The following is a 17,745-nucleotide window of genomic DNA, read 5'->3' on the forward strand; positions in this document are numbered from 1 at the left end:
CCAAATTTTATTAAACTTTCTCTTTTGTGTGTGTACTATATATATATATAAAGTTGAAGACATTTGAATTTTAGTCGATATCTTAATATTTTGGCACATAAGCTTCTAAGGTCTTATAGTGTTACACACCATATTAATTATAATATCTTTAAATAATAGAATATATAGAGAAGAATATATAGTTTTTTTTTTTTTTTGAAAAGGAGAAGAATATATAGTTTCATATACAAACATAATCATAATAAATTGATAACACTATGATATATTCATATTCAAAAACAATAATAATTAATACCTATTAATAACTACCTTATGTAATTACCAAATATATATTATATATATATATATATATTTATTTTTTTTTTTTTTAAAATCATGTTACGTTAACCAACTAGTTTTTTTTTTTTTTCCCCCTCTAAAAAATGTTATTGTCGGATATGGAAAGTAGAAACCATCAATGGCAAAAGCTCAAATTAAGTACACTCACACTCACTATGTCCCGTCATTTTCAAAAGTATTTGAAGAGCTTTTTCATGCTATACATTTGACTTGTTAGCTCCAAAGAGAGATGGAATGAGTATAATTAAGAGGACAACTCAAAAACAAGTCACATGTACACTAACACTCACTATGTCCCGTCATTTTCAAAAGTATCTGAAGAGCTTTTTAATGCTATACATTTGACTTGTTAGCTCCAAAGAGAGATGGAATGAGTATAATTAAGAGAAGGACAACTCAAAAACAAGTCACATGTACTCCATAATACCTATGTATCTCATTTCTAACACAGCACTTGATGTTAAAAGCTGCGGGGAAAAAAGAAAAAAGCAAAATCCCATTCTAGCGGAGTTGGTCAGATGGTAAAGATGCAAGCTTCAATTTTCTCTGAAGAATAGAATAGAAAATGTTGCATTGTAATTGATTCAATTTCAGTTTAGGGGACCAAAGCATCATTAGTTGAACTAAAAAGTCCTGCATGTTTGCTGATCTTAATGAAAAGTAAACTCATATAATATTTACATCTCAGGCATGCTTAAGTGTGTTCTTTTTGTTGCACAACTTGACTACGCTAAACAGACCCTAATAAATCTACATTCTGCTTTAATAAAAGGGCAGGACAATTTTCAAGTTTTCAATGGAAGGCCCTAGTCTTTCCCGGTTCAAAATGAGCAAACTTTGACCAAGATACAAAGAGTAGAAAAGAATTAATTGACAGCAGGAATTGCGAATCATACATATTATATTCAAGTCAAAACATAATAATCAAACTAAATTAGTTTCTAAATTAATAATCCAAATTGAAACTAAATTAGTCTCTAAGTGTAGTATAATTTCACATGAAATGTCCATTTAATTTTCATTATTTGGTGTCAAGTGGCCCATTTATAATATTCAAAACAAAAATCAAGATAACCACATCATCACTTGAGTAAGATCACCTCACCATCACTATTGTTAAACATTTTCGTGCATATGTAAGGACTATAACCTAGTACATTAATAAACGAGAAGTGAAGATGTTAAGCTATAAACAATTTTATTAAAAATTGTTTAAAATCTAACGTGGTAAAGAATGTAATTGATTTCATATCAACAAAATAATACATAAATTCTTTATTTCTTTAAAAGTTAACACATTAGTTTGTAAGAATTATATTGTAAAATTTGTAATACCCCTAACTTTAGTCATAATGTTAGGGGATACTATAATCAAAACACAAAAGAAAAAAGAAATAATATTATACTTTCGCTAAAGTTTTGAGTATGGAACAATCAAAAAATTATCTTATAATTTGGGTACTCCCATATTAACTAATTTGAGTATTGCTACTTGTTTGAATATGTTATAATTGATGAATTTCAAAATTCGAAGAAGTTAAACTGAAACTAAACCAATGAGTGAAAAAAGTGAGAGAAAGAGAAAGAAAATGAGGAAAAGAGCGAGAGATTGAGAGATTGAGAGAAACTAAATTGAAACATATTTCTCACTTAATGATCTATTACAATTGAGATTAGATATTTATACATGATTAGAGAACGTCCTTCCCTCTTCTTAACTAACGGAATAATCAACTTGAATGAAATTTGTTATAATGAACAATGTCTAACTAAATCTTGAATCACTCCCAATAGTTGGATCAAAACGACGTCACAACCTTTAATGAGAAGCTCTTGTTATAAAACGGCATCATGTGGAGAGCGTGTTTAGTTGACTTAAGTGAAACGACATCGTATTTATTAAATGTCACAACATCATTTTGCTTTTTTGATACTGTTCCAATACTAAGATGATAAACCTTCTTGTTCCTTTGGAATAGAACTTGGTTTAACAATATTATATATTAAGATATTTCCATGAATAATTAAACTATTGTTTTGTAGAATATCATAAGTTACAAGTAATTGTACTAGACCTTGTGTATTTAGGAGAAAATGGGCAAATGCCCTTTTCGTGCAAACAAAGCAGCATTTTGTCTCATTTTCCAAATTAATTAGGAAAATGTCCCTTTTTTGAAAATCGATTTTTTCAAAATCGAGTTAAACCCTATAGTGGCATTTTTAAGGAGCCTATAGTAACGTTTTAAGGATCTATAATGGCGTTTTGTAACTCGAGCTCCATGAACTCGAGTTATAGGTAAAAAAAAAAAAAAAATTGCCTATAACTCAATTTCATAAAACTCGAGTTACAAAATGCCACTATAAGTCCTTAAAACGTCACTATAACCTCCTTAAAACGCCACTATAGGACTCCAAATTTTTTTTAAAAAAAAACTCGATTTTTAGAAAATCGAGTTACAAAATATAGGCATTTCCCTAATTAGTTTTGGACAGAGGGCAAAATGCCACTTTGTTTACACGAAAAGGGTATTCGCCCATTTTGGCCTGTATATTTATATACCTACATTGAGCTCATTGTAATACATACTTATGAATAATAAAGATACTTAGGACTTTTAGTAGTTAAGGGGTTTTTATTTTAGATGTAGGATGTCAGGCCGAACAACATTAGTCCTATGGCCTTTTCTCTCCACATCATTTTGTACGTGCTATTTTCCTTTTATTTTAAGTTGGTATCATAGCCACAATCTTTTTTACTCATCAACCTTTATTGTCGCTTCTATTCAACATCATAGCCCACACCTAAGATCTAAATCCATGAGGATCTCATCTATACCTAGACTCCTTAGATTTGCAACTGAGTCCTCTCAAAATTTTCGTTTCAATGTTACACACCTTTAAGCACCATTGCAATTCTAATCATCTACTTCCTTGTGGCTGCACGCACCACTTCCTCCTCTGTAGACATCCTCCATGTGTCTCACATGCACTTAAAGCCCTCACGTACACGTCATTTTATCTAATTATGCGTCTGACCTACTATCTAATTTCTATACATCCTTACCCCTAAAGTGTTGGACACATACCTATTTATGCTACCATGCTAGAGCTCTTTCCAATTCTCTTGTTCAATCTTCTTCTTGCTTTGTTTTTTTTCATTGCCCAAGTAGCATGTCACTATTTTCACATGCATCACGCGGGTCTTTCTATCTTCAACAATGATTTTGTTGGGTTAATAAAAATTGACCCCAGTTAATTAATTTAATTATCCAAGTTGATTAATTATGTCAAATTACATGCAAATCGTGGGGCACCAATAAATCGCCAAATAAACTAAATGCAGCGAATTTAAATTAACATGATGATTTGTTGATAAATAGAGAAAACCTCTCGCAAGACAAAAACCCCACCAGGCGAATTTCAAGTCACCACACCCAATAATCTACTAATCAATAATCAAGCAGTTATAAATATGAGGAATTTTACCACTGCCCTAGCCTATCCCAAAATACTAACCTATAGCTGAATCTTCGCTCCTATACCTAATTAGACTTGATTGTGTAGTAGACTTCTTCGCTTTGCACAAATCTATAATCTGTGACTAACTCCCTTGCACGGATCCCAGTATGTGACTAACTCTAACAACTTAATTGATTGCTGTTGGTTGCAAAGTTCTTCACATCAAAGACGTTGAAGATCAAGAAGTGTTTGGTTACAAAACCCTAAGACTTACAAACATAGTAGCTTCTTACAGAGTATATGAGTTCTGAATCTCTATTTTCGTACTTGATAACTTTTAAAATAAGCCTTATATATAACTAAGGTTTTAGAGAGAGAAATCCTAATCATTTAAGTCATCATGGACCAAAATTCAAATCTAAGAATTCTGAATTCATAAGTCTTGATATATCGAGCTTGTGTCGAGCTTCTTCGTTAAACCTCGAAAGATACTAGTGTCAAGCTTCACTAAATCAGCTTTTCCTCACTTGTTTCTTAAATCAATCTTCATGTCTTTAATGATACCACTTGATGTCTCTAAGCAACATACTTCTTAATATATAAAATCCAACTTAGATCTACCTAATTACAAGTAAAGTGCATTTTGTCAAATGATAAATTAATACATAGAAAATATGACTCTAACAAATCTTTTATTTTTATTTTAAAAAAAATTTCTTAATGGCTTTTGATTCATTCAATGGGTTTTTAAGATCTTCTTTGTAGTGAAGACTTTCCTCCAAACTCAAGCTTTCGTTAAGCCTCCACTTTGAAAAGGAGAGGGACATTAGAAAATGTTAGGAGAGATTCCCAAAATTAAGTAGACCATGATGTACTCTTTTACATATAATATATTTAGTTCTTTGTAATACAAAATTCCAAATAATAAAAATGTCTTAGTTAAGGATCTTTTTACTGTGTATGTAAAATGTCAAGCTAAAAACACAAATCATTTATCTTTCTCTCTCTGCATCGTTTTTTTTTTTTTTTTTCCTTCTTCTTCTTCTTTTTATTTAAAACTGTCTTTTAACATAAAACAAGGGAAAATAAGGAGGCCAAATTACTTTTTTGACATTGAACCATTAATCAGACTTCCATGTCATTTTTTAAATATCAAATGTGTTAGTTTAGTAAAGTTTTTACAAGAGTTCAACTTTATCTTTGACCTCACTTGCTGCCAAAGTTGATTGCCAAAATCATACAAATCCTTGCCCTCTTCAATCTAGAATTATAGTAAGAATCAAAGCTTAGAATCCCTCAATTATAAAGCAATTTCTCAGTTGAGTAAATTGATACAATTTACAATTCGAAGATGAAAATGAAATTCTAACACAGTTTAAAAATCATAATCATAATTTACCCTAAAAAGAGATATTAAAAGAAGTCTAGAACTGACATAAGAACAAATAGAATGCAGTAGATATAGAATATAGAAATGAGTATAGTAATCACAAAATAACACTTTAATTTATAAGTATCCCAGAACCACATAGATAAAGCTTAGACAGTAGTCACAGCAGAAGAAGGAAAAGAAAACGAAAGATGTTAGAAGAAGAAGAAGAAGAAAAAAAAAGAAGAAAGATGTTCGAAGCTCCACTGTTTGGTGCAGCTTTATTTCCTATGTTGGTCTTGAAACCTGTGACCAAAATTGTATTTATCTTAAATTAGCTGCTTTTTTGGATTGCATGAACTGTGCCAACATAAATAAATAAGAAAGAAATTACGAGAGAGAAAAATTAAAACCCATAAAAAATAGTAAGTACTCCTTAAAATAACCACCAGACTGTACTTAGAAACATCAAGTACTAGTAAAAAATGTTAAAGGAATTTTGAATTATAAATTTATAATAGTAGAAATCATCTTTCGGAATCTTTTACTGATTAAACTAGGACATGAATTTACAATACTTAAGAGAGAGAGATCACTATATTCCAATACTAACTAATTTGAGCATGAGGAAATTTTTTAGTGATTATAACGGAAAAAATAGCTGAAGAAGAACGAGAGAGAGAGAGAGAGAGAGAGGTGAAGAAGGGGGGCGTGTTGTGAATTTTGTTCCAAGTGTTACAGAAAATTAATTTGTTGAAGTGTTTACCAGGAAATAGCTTTCACCATGCTGCAAGCCCTGGATTAAGAAGCCAAATTCATTGATAGGTACTGGTACTCCAGAGGAATGGACCAACACTACATCTTGACCAAACATTGCTTTCATGTCAAGTGGCCCCCTTGGAACTTCTGTTAAAACCCCATTAATAAAAACTGTGATGAATCCTGAACAAAGAAAAGAGAATCAAAGGGTGAAAGGTTGAGCTTTTGGAATTAAATTCTCAATTCTTAGTTCTGAGATCATGAATTTTCTTCTTAAATCAACAAAGATCTTGGAAAGGAAATTAAGGAGTACTGTAAACTATATAAGGTACTATACTAAGTAAGGTTTTTTTTTTTTCTTTTTTCTTTTCCTCTTTGGGGAAAAATTATGGAAAAGGAGTGCATGGAAAAGAGCTCTCATTTTTTTACGGGAAAGTGCAATTTTCATACTTCGAATCAAACACAAAAACTGTCATATCAGTGAAAAGTCGCTACTTTTTTCACCAACAGTCATCCTAATTAAAATTGATGACAAAGACTAAGAGTGTTTTGAACTTCTGAATTTCAATGAAGATTATTTTAGAAAGAAGACTTAGGGTAGTAAATAATTATATTATATCACAAAGTATAATTACACTGAGTAACTTAACTTGGGAAAAGGGAAAAAAGTACTTAAGAGGGACAAAGAAAAAGGGATTTCCAAGCAAGATGAAAACATCAAAACAATTACTTAAATGATAAATTAAAGAGAATGAATATAAATATATATATATATGTATATATTATTTTTTGAAACTATATAAGAAGTTAATTATGTGAGAGATGTTTAGAATCTTGTAATTTAATGGTATGCCATTTTATTTATTTATTAAAATGAGGGTTTAAATCCTCTTCCAGATATTGTAAATTTTGAATTAAAAAAAAAAAGGGTATGTGAGAGACCGAGACCGAATCATCAGCCATGCATTTACCAGATTGGTACTGCAAATTTGAAGTATCGGAAGCACATAAACCAGGCGTTACAGCCGAGCTTTGCTCGATTTCTGGGAAACCCATCTGACCAGAGACTGAAAAAGGACATTGGTCCACAGCAACGTCGTTGCCCATAACTCCACATGAAGAAGAAGAGGAACCCAGATGATACGAAGGTGATGATAAAGGCCCAAAACTAAAACCAGAGCTACTCTCAAATAACTGAGTTGCACCACCGGTACTAGTGACTACTAGTTGTGGTTGTGCTTGAGCCTGATTTCTTTGTTCAAGATTAGCTTGCATCTGGCGTTGTCGGCGACGAGATCTTGAGCGTCGGTTCTGGAACCAGTAGAAAACATTTGCATCCCCAACTGAACCGAATTTCTCAAGCAGTTTTCTTATTCTCACTGTTTCATCTTTGGGTGGATTAACCATCCCACTGTTAAAGATAGACTCTAGTATTAGGATTTGCTCTGGCTTGGGAGTCCACCTTGATCTCACTGGTTCATTTCTCTCTGAGCCTTGGCTTGGACTGTTAGCCTCTTGCCCTTGTTGATCTTCCATTACTCGAAGAAGAAAAAGAAAAAATGAAATGGTTCTTGATGCAAAAATCTAGGTAGGAAAACCAGAAGCAACAAGAACACATATACTAACCGCTTTAAGAGGATGAAGCTATATATATATATATATATATATATAAAGGGAATATATTTTATCACACTGAAATTACAAACACACCCTTAATATATTGATTTTCTTCATTTGATCACCTAGGACCAAAATAGTTCAATACCTTATACACTTTTTGTTTTACCCCCATGTTTTACCAAAAACCTTTTCAATATGGAAACAGGTAGGGATGTCATTAGGGCAAGGTAGGATCGGATTAGGGGTGACTTGTTTTTGTCATGTTCACTTTTCGGACGGGAAAAACCCTTGTAGAGCTTGATAAATTAGAAGTATTTTCAATCCCTAACATGGTTATTTCGAGATTAATGGACAAATAAAAAGAAAAAGAAGATGGACAATTGTGGAGTGTTAAGTGAGTGAGAAGCCAAGTGTGGTGGGATGGGATGTGCAAAAAAGATATAAATAAGAAATGTAAAAAAAAAAATATTAATTGATTTAAATATTTATTGAATAAAAACATAATATACACATTTAGAATTGAGTGTGGTAAGCAAAACTTGTAATTGTCTCATCACCTTTTCGGGATTGAAAAACTTGCATGAGGTAGAACGAAGCAAGGAGAATTAGATGGGATGAAGAATTTTTGCCTTCTCTACAAAAAGGGTTTAAAATTAGTCCCTTAGAAAATTTTGTGTAATTCTTTTTTAAGATTTATTTTTATTTTTTTATATGTCTTAAGTGGAAGAGGGAGATTTAACTACTAAACGTATCTATGAGGACCAGAAAAGCTAGCTGCCCAAGCCCACTTAGAATAGTGACTAGATCAATCCAACCGTGGCCCAAAACAATGAATTTATAAGAGAGGGAAACAAACAACTAAAGAGGGGCTCTGCTCGAGGAGAAAAATAAGGAGAAAAAGGCAGATCTTATTCAATGGATGAACCACTTTATCAATACAAATTGGCCCGAGAAGATCAAATTTACATAAGAAATGCTACTGTTCACTCTCTTTTTCTCTCAGTGTTCTTCTCGTTTCTTTTCTGTATCTTGGTACTTGTGTTTTTCTCTTTATATCTTGTAAACCCCCTTTTTCTTATATACTTCTCCTTCTCTCATATCTTAACCATCCATCCTTACCTAACATACTTCCTCTCATAACACTTGTTTCTTTTTGTATCTAAAGAAAGTGGCAAAAGGAATCTGCTTAGTTGTGACTTGTACTGTTTAGGTCACTTCTTTATCGATGCAGCTGATAAAACTGTTGTCCACCATTAAATGAGAAAGCAACAGGCTACTCCAAACTAGAAACTTCCCCTATGATCACAGATTCTCTCTCTTCATATCCTTCTTTCAACTCGGAACGCCTCAGAGTCCCATGACTCATCCCTTCCTCTCCTCGGGTGACCTTCCTCCTCAGGCCTGTGACCCGTGGCATCCCCATATCAACATTGCAACTCTTCAACTTCATCCTCGATCATCGGACACCCACAGTATCTATTGAAAATATAAAAATAAATAATAATAAAATGCCAATTGACCTAAAGGTAGTTGGCTTTGTTTTTTAAGTTTGGCACTGAACGATGATGTTTTCCTTTCAGTTTATGTGTAAGACTAGAAAACATAAGGGGAAAAAATGATTAAACCATGTTAACTATTCCAACAAATAAGATAAATAAAAATTAACTATCAATCGGAGTTTATTTTTTAAATAATAGTATCAATTAAAAGATATTAATCAATATATATTCATTAACAAAAAAATTTAAAAAGAGTTATAAAAAAATTTAAACAAATAATTTAAAAGAGTAAATTCAGAAAATAAACTAGCTAAAAAGCCTTAAAATTTGACAATATACATATGTATATATATATATTAAGAAAATCTTTATGCTCTTTAATTAATTTATGAATTTGTAGAATGCATAATAATTTTTTTTCTTTCTTGTACTTTAAGTCCTTAACTTCCATTTTCAATTATTATAGATGTGTATGAAAGCCCTAAAAAGGTTGTTGCCACATTGCAAAAAGTGTTTTTTTTTTTTTTTTTTTTCTTGTTAATTGACAGTGGAAATTCGCCCACGTTATGTACCACGTTTTTTTTATATATACATATAAATAAAAATAAATGATTTAAATGGGTAGCCTTCAAAAAATTGCGAAAGAAAAACAGAAGTGCAAAATGGTGTTTATTTTAATTTGAAATGTGGGTTGAATCCTAAAATATATCAAAATAATTTTTTGGACTTGGTTGAAAGAAAGAAGTAATTTTTAAATTTCACTACTTTTAAAAGTAAGAGGTTATTGGTTGAAACTTGAATGAAAGCTCTCTTTTTTCTTTATTTTTTTAATTTCTTTTTCAAGGGGACTTATTATTAAGTATTGTAGGACTTATTTTTAACATTTGTTGAGCAAATGTGGGCAAATTTGTCTAATACTCTTAAGTGATAAAGGGGAGCTTAGACATCTTTCCCCCTTTTGCAAGAGTTAGGGCAACCACCACGAAATCTATATATTAGAAATCTTAAAAGTATAGTGGGTTTTAGTTAGCTCAAAATCTATTTTATAAATGGAAGAAAAAAAATTAAATGCATCACTCATTTCAATAATATTTGTAGCATATTTATCCTAGTCACTTCCATGAAGAAATACAAGAAATGCTATTATATTTATAGGTTATTGGCTACATAATGATATTTATTGTTCAAGGAAATTTCATTGTAACCAAGTTTAGTAACGTGAGCTTTAACCAAATGAGGCTTTAAGGTGGTTGAAATTATGGTGAAATTGACTTGTTTGGGATTGTGTAGTCTGCTAGTCTGAAGTTAACCTTAGTATGCCTCCTCATCCTTGGGTTAATGGAAAAATACTTTATTCTCCAAAAAAAAAAAAAAAAAAAAAAACTCCATTGTAAAACATGACTTGTTTGAAGGATTGCGAGTCATTTTCAAAAGAGAATTTTCTTTTTTACAATTAATTAATATAAATTGTAATTTATACCTCATAATGTTTGGGGTCATTTATATTTTATTCTCTAAAACTTACAAATTTGGATTGTTTCTCCTAACATTATGTAATATTTTGATTCGAGCCCTTTCATCTTTGCTCTATGCTAATGTTTCCATTAAATGTCACTTAAGCTTATCATGTGTGTTAGTTGGTAAATGAAATCATATCATGTCAATTAAATGATACCAAATCAATTGAATTGCATAAAAACACTTTAAAAACTAAAACTAATCTCTAAACTCCAAAAAATACATAAAGTAAATAAATTAAATATTTTTTTCCATCATTTTCTTGACACCCAGTCATAAACTTAATACTTGTTTGGATAACGTTTGCGTTTTGGCCTCTCTTTTTTTTATGCACGCATTGCAGGAGATACTATGCACTATTAAGTAGGTCTCGTGCATTGTTCACGGGACTCACAAATACTTTATTAAAAAAAAAAAACATTAAAAATTAGTCTCTCGGCACTATTCATATATTTAAAAATTATTTTGCTACAGTGTTTTCAATTTTCAACAAAATAAACGGCATCCAAACGCACCCTTCATCTCCAAACATATTATATTTAAATTATTTTTATTTGATGTGAAAAACGAGTGGCCTCAAGATTTATTTTTATATAATTTGTTAGCAGATGTAGTGATTCTCTCTCTAAACTAACGCTTCCTTATTTTTGTTGTTTTCCCCACTTGATATCTTTTGTTTTGCCAAACCAAATAGAAAAAATTTTGCTGCACTCCCCATTTCCCGGGTAGCTCATATGGAGGATAGCCTAAAATTTGGAGTGTAGTTCCCATTTCCCAGCTTGGTCATTGCTCAGTTAAATCAAAATTTTGCCCAGTTGTTTAAGAATACTCCCAAAAACATCATCTTTATCTTTAAAGCTTGGTCCATTTGGTTGAAACGAAATGGGTCAATATTTGGAAATGAATTTATGCCTCCTTCGTGATGATTTGCTCTTTCACATTCAACCAAAGTCTTTTACCTAAGCATCAAAACTATTTCCAAAACAAAATTCATCCATATTGTGCCTGTGGTATATATGGCAATGTCAGCTCCTCACACAGGGAAATTATGTACTGATTGGTGGTCTAAAGGGACTTAATAGAGATGAAATGGGCAATACATCATAGGATTCTCACTTGGTTTAGGGCGGACTAGCAGTATAACTTATGAATCATGGGCTATTAGTTTTGGTTTAGTACTAGTGTGGATTAGAGGATTTATGAAAGTATTATTAGTAATTAACTCCTTACGTAGCCAACAGGGACAGCTCAAGGCCAAAACCAATTAGGTCTCTGCCTAAGACCCCAATAAAAAAAGGCCAAGTGATCTAGACCAAAAGTGCCCAATTGCCGAAATGGTTTTTGCTTGAAAGCCTAAATTGTTTAAATAAATAAATAAGTTGTAAGTATGTCAAACCATTATTACGACTAATTTACCCCCATAATTTGAGACTTTAATTCTTTTTTTTTTTTTTTATATGTTAGTATCCCACATAATAAATTGTCAACATTATCCAAGCAATCTCCTACACATCTGCGTACTAAACGATCTTTCTCTTTCTCAACAATAAAACTGCTATTGGAAATCAAATTTTATTTTTCTTTCGCTATTCATCACCTTGTCCAAGGTAAAGTAAACCTCATTTAAAAATAAATAAATAAATAAATTTTCATATCTTTTTGTTAAATTTTTTATCTTTATAAAAATTAATCTTTGTTTGGTTAGTATTAATTTATCAAGTTATGTATTGAATCCGTCTTTGTCCAAATAGCTTGAGAATATAGGGTGATCTCTTGTTCAATGAAGTTGCAACAGTGCATTTGATAAGATTGATTCGATTTTATATTATTCATAGTATTTATTTTATTTATAAATATATTTTTTTTTAACTTTGAATTTCCTCTAGAAAATATCAATTTAGATATGAGTTTTTTTTTTAATTAATTGAATATTAAATAATAGCTCTTGATAAATTTGTTACTAGCAATTTATAAAATAACAATTGGATAAAAATATTAATCAAAATGAGTCAGAATATAATGAAAAAAAATAAACAACATAAAATTAACATCAAAAATAATTGTAACGATATTTAAATATATATGTAATATATATTTATTGATTATATAAAAAATTAAAATGTATTAAATTTGTACCCCGAAGTATAATTTGTGATACTCCAAATTGTGTGGATTTTATTGGACTTGGATTTTATACAAGTGATTATGATGAACTTCAATTGCAACATGACTAGTCCTTTGGAGTGTCAGTGCAAATGTAATTAGTGCTTTTCTTGAATCACTACATGAACAACAAAAAATAGCCAAGTCTACTCAATATCAACCGCTTAGCATTATGTTCTATAATATTTGAAATATTTTTCTAAAGTGTTTTCAAGTGAAAATAAATAAATAAATAAAAAGGAAAAAAAATGCATCCAATCAAATTGTTTCAATAGTGCCAAACAGTAGGAAGATAGCACCTAAATATCAAAGGCCCAAGTTTTTATCTTTGAGTCCGAAACAGTAAACAACCAGAGTTTAAAACAGTCAATTGAATTAAAAATAAAAATAAAAGAAGCCAACAACACATTGTCATTTGAAGACTTTAAAGAGGAAAGTAAAAAACTCCAAATACAACTCATTTCAAATTTTTTAATAAACAAAATCAAACAAATTGATACTATGGATTTGTTATGTAAAAGGAGGTTTTTGTTTTGAGAAGGAACATCGGCGATAGAAATAGGTTGGGTAACCTATTTAATATTTCTTTTAGCAATGTTGCATTTACAAAAAATTTTATAATATTTTTTTAATAATTGAGTTGGTAAGTTTTTACTAATTTTTATTTAAATTTATCATTAATATTACTTTATTATCTATCACTAACAATTTGTCACAACAATTATGAAAAATTTTATCTTTTTTTTTTTTTTTTTTTTTTGGCTCTCTCTTAATTTTGCAGACTAATAGCAAATTGTTTAAAGAATGAATTTGAGATGAAAGATCTTGGTAAGACAAAATTTTGTCTTGGCCTGTAAATTGAACATCTTCTAAATGGAATTCTTATTCATCAATCAACGTACACAAAAAAGTCCTGAAGCAATTTTACATGGATAAAGCTCATCTTTGAGCATCCCAATGGTGGGTCGGTCACTTGATGTCAAGAAAGATCCGTTTCAACTACAAGAAGATGATGAAGAAACTCTTGGTCCTAAAGTACCATATCTTAGTGCAATTGGTGCTTTAATGTATCTTGCAAATTACACACAACCTGATATAGCATTTGCAGTTAACTTACTAGTAAGGTTATCTTTCTGATCCACATAAAAGCCGATCACAAGTAGGATATTTATTTACTTATGGAAATACTGCTATTTCATGGAGATCTGTTAAGCAAACAATTTCTACTACTTCCTCAAATCATGCAAAGATTATCGCAATTCTTGAAGCAAGTTGTGAATGTATTTGGTTGAGATCGGTAATTCAACATATTCATGAGAACTGTGGATTATCATAAATCATAAAAGGTCCAACGATATTATACGAAGATAATACCGTTTGTATCACTCAATTAGGGGAGATATATCAAGGGTGATAGAAACAAGCATATTGCACCAAAATTCTTTTATACACATGAGTTCAGAAGAGTGACGATATTGATGTTAAACAGATACGATCATGTGATAATTTGGCTGATATGTTCATTAAGCCATTACCGACTGCAAATTTTAAGAAGATGGTGTATAACATTAGTATGCGTCAACTTAAGAATATTCGATATACTCATGAAGGGGAGTAAAGTTTCTAAAAGATGTGTGCTGATTGTACTCTTTTTTCTTCGCTAAGGTTTTTTCCCACTGGGTTTTCCTTTGCAAGGTTTTAATGAGGCAATCCTAAGGCACTAGAAGATATACAAGAATATTGTACTCTTTTTCCTAACCAAAATTTTTTTCCCACAGGGTTTTTATTTGGCAAGGTTTTAACGAGACATATTCTTAGAAAATGGTCATCCAAGGGAGAGTGTTAGAATAAAGTCTTATTGAAATGTGTAACTTTGGAGAATGAAAAGGTTAGTAGGGATGTAAAAGCGTGAAATGTATTAAGGCTATAGGGAGATGTATATCCATAAGTGTACTTATTATTACACCTTATCTCATAAACTCTACAAGCATTTTATGGTCCTATATATATGTGAGATTACTTTATGTAATCGTACACACATCTAAGAGAGATCAAAAGAATTGTGGATGACTACTTGAATATAAGAGTTTATCAATATATATTTCTTGTTCCTTTTATTTGTTTTATATATTTCTATCATTTCACAACAAAGTCTAAATTTTATGTTTATGTCTCATCCAATTTTTTTTTTTTTTAAATTTTGGTGCAACTATTTACTACTCTACAAAAATCAAAGAGTCCAATTTAATATTCTTAATTTTTTTTGCTAAATGAGTTATTAAGTAAGAAAACTATATCTCCTTAAAAAAAAAAAAAAAAAAAAAAAAAAAGTAAGAAAACTATGAAATCAAATTAATAAACCTTGAAAAAAGTCATCATCAATTTATTATTATTATTATTATTTAAATTTTTTTCTTTTTTTTAAATAAAATTATATTTATTTTATTGGTAACTATTTTATATTTTTAAATATACAAAAGTTATATATAATTAAAAAATTTAATGCGCTTTTAGTTATGCTTATTTGTAATGTATCTTATGTATATGTATAAGGCTACAAGTTAGTATTATGTATAAGAATGCCATTTAATAAAAAAAAAAAAAAAAACTTTTTTTTCTAGATAAAATCAAAAAACTTAATTAACTCAATAGTTAGGTTTGGACCAATAATCAATCAATATTATATATATATATATATATATAAAGCAGAGATCTCATGCGGGAATGTATGAGGTCCTACCATGTGACACACTAATATTTCATTTAGCCTTTTTTTTTTTTTTACCTCTTTTCTTTAAGTTTTTTTTTTTTTTTTTTTTACTATTACCCAAAAGATCACGTTAACTTGTTTTTAACCGTTATCTAAAAGGTGGACTACTATTGAAAATTAGACCAAATCTTATGAAAAACCCAAACCCACTTATTCCCTTACATATTATGACCCAGGCATTATCCTTTCCCACATGTTAAAATCCAAGACTCTAAGCTGCTTACAAACTCTCTTTCTACTCAAACTCTAAGTCGCTTACAAACTCTCTTTCTCCTCCCATGTGTAGATGAAACTTAAAAGCCAAGATCCTGACTTACTTAGGAGCTGTTTGGATTTTGAGTTTCCATAACTCATAACTCAAAAATGGTGGGACTTATAGCTGAGAAGTCCGTTTGGATTTTCATAACTCTGTTTCTAATTTTTATTTCCATCATTCAATTTTCTGATTTTTAAGTGATGAGTTATGAAAAGGTGTTTTCAATTTCCATAGCTCTGTTTTCAATGGTATTTTTGTAATTAAAATTACATATGAGTCCCACAATCAGACTTTTTACTCTTTTCTCACACACACTCATACTCTCACTTCACCACCAACCCTAGTTTGGCACATCACTGAAATACAATCACTCAACATTTTTCACACTATTTTGTGCCCCAGCTCTGTCACCCACTGCAGCTTTTTTTTTTTTTTTTTTTTTTTTTGGGATTCACCGTTCCCAGTGAAAAAAAAAAAAAAAAAAAAAAAAAAAGAGAACCCAGGGCGTTGAACCGGTGGAAAAAAAAAAAAAAAAAACAAGAATAGGGACGGTGAACCTGTGTGAAAAAAAAAAAAAAAAAAAAAAAAAAACCCAGTGGAACCATGAAACCCAGACCTGAAAGACAAAAAAATTTACTGTGGGCCCAGTTATGTGATGTTATTTACAAGTTTGCCATTGAAAACTGAAAACTGAAAACTGAAAACAGCCAAAAGTTGTTTTCAGTTTCCATAACTCATAACTCAAAAATAGAGAATTGAGTATTGGAAACAGAGTTATGGAATAGTATGGCAGGCAAACTATTTTGCTATGGTCCCTTTTTAGAATTGAGTTATGAAAACTGAGAATTGAGTCATGAAAATACCATCCAAACGCTCTTACTCTCTCCAACAGTTTATTCTTTTCTCTTTTTTTTTTTTTCTTTCATGGGTCTGGGACTCTTTTTATTCTTTTTTTTTTTTTTTTTTTTTTTTTTTTTTTTTTTTTTTTTTGTTGGTTTCTAGGCTTGGTTTTTTTTTTTTTTTCTTTTCTTTTCACTTTCTAGGTTTGGTTCTTTTTTTTTTTTTCTTCTTCTTTTCTTTTCTATTCTCCTTTTCTTTTCTTTTTTTCTTTTTTTTTTGCTTCTTTTCTATTCTGTTCACGTTGGTTTCTGGGTTTGTTTGTTGGGCTTGGCTTTTTTTTTTTTCTTCTTCTTCTTCTTCTTCTTCTTTCTTTCCTTTTCACTGGGTTTCCATTCATTTTTTTTCTTCTCGAGTTCGTTGAAGTTGTCGCCACTGTTGATGTTGATGTTGTTGTTGCTGCTGTTGTCACTATGGGTTGTTGCGGCAGCTGCGGCGGTGGTTTTTTTTTTTTTTTGGGTTTTTGGAAAAGAAAAATACTAGATAGTCTAATAAATTGTTGGATAGCCATTTGGTTATATTGTAGATCTAGGAAAAGCATGAAAATAAGGATCATGGTGGGCTTGATTAAAATATGTGTTAACATGGATGAAGAGAAAAAGCTGAGAAAAACAAGGGAAAATGAAGAGAAAAGCAGAGAAAAACAAAGGGGGGGGGGGAAAGGAAAGAGAAAAGTCAGCTAACATTGGGTCAGTGTGTGGATCCCACAAACAGTTGAAAAATATTAAGTGATGACAAGTGAGTGATGGTGCCAAACGGGGTGGGGTGTTGAGAGTTGAGTATTTTAAGTGATGAGTGATGAAAATTGAGTAAGTGAAATGATGAAAAAAAAATCCAAACAAGGCCTTAGAATTTCTCTTCCTTCATACAAGCTTCCCTTCAAACTACAGACACTTTTTAGCTTCTTTGAAAACAATGGTTTGCAATTAGGAAACAATGATCCGATATGAAAAACCAACGTTTCTACTCATTTTTCAAGTCTTAATTCAAATGTACAGTTAAGGAAAATATATAATCACTCAAAAAAATTTTTAAAAACAAAAAAAAAAAAAAAAAAAAAAAAAAAAAAAAGAAAAAAACAAACTAACCACAACAA

At 30.5% G+C, this 17,745-nt stretch overlaps 1 protein-coding gene across 3 annotated transcripts; it reads right to left on the reverse strand.

Moving 5' to 3' along the window:
• Positions 1–5,277: 5,277 nt before the first annotated feature.
• On the reverse strand, positions 5,278–7,576 carry LOC111993094 (WUSCHEL-related homeobox 11). Of its 3 annotated transcripts, none has more exons than XM_024024954.2 (3): positions 6,898–7,576; positions 5,934–6,073; positions 5,278–5,473 (listed from the first exon to the last, which is right to left on the reverse strand). In XM_024024954.2, exons 1-3 carry the CDS (start codon positions 7,460–7,462, stop codon positions 5,456–5,458), a joined length of 723 nt encoding a protein of 240 aa, XP_023880722.1. In that variant the 5' UTR covers positions 7,463–7,576; the 3' UTR covers positions 5,278–5,455. The 3 variants fall into 3 exon arrangements, with proteins under 3 accessions (XP_023880722.1, XP_023880721.1, XP_023880720.1); XM_024024953.2 differs by having other exon boundaries at positions 5,934–6,109; positions 6,898–7,575; XM_024024952.2 differs by lacking the exon at positions 5,278–5,473 and having other exon boundaries at positions 5,898–6,109; positions 6,898–7,575.
• Between the last annotated feature and the right edge of the window lie 10,169 nt (positions 7,577–17,745).

This window comes from Quercus suber, unplaced genomic scaffold (assembly GCF_002906115.3).
Source record: "Quercus suber isolate HL8 unplaced genomic scaffold, Cork oak 2.0 scaffold_225, whole genome shotgun sequence".
In the NCBI taxonomy this organism is placed as follows: Eukaryota; Viridiplantae; Streptophyta; class Magnoliopsida; order Fagales; family Fagaceae; genus Quercus; species Quercus suber.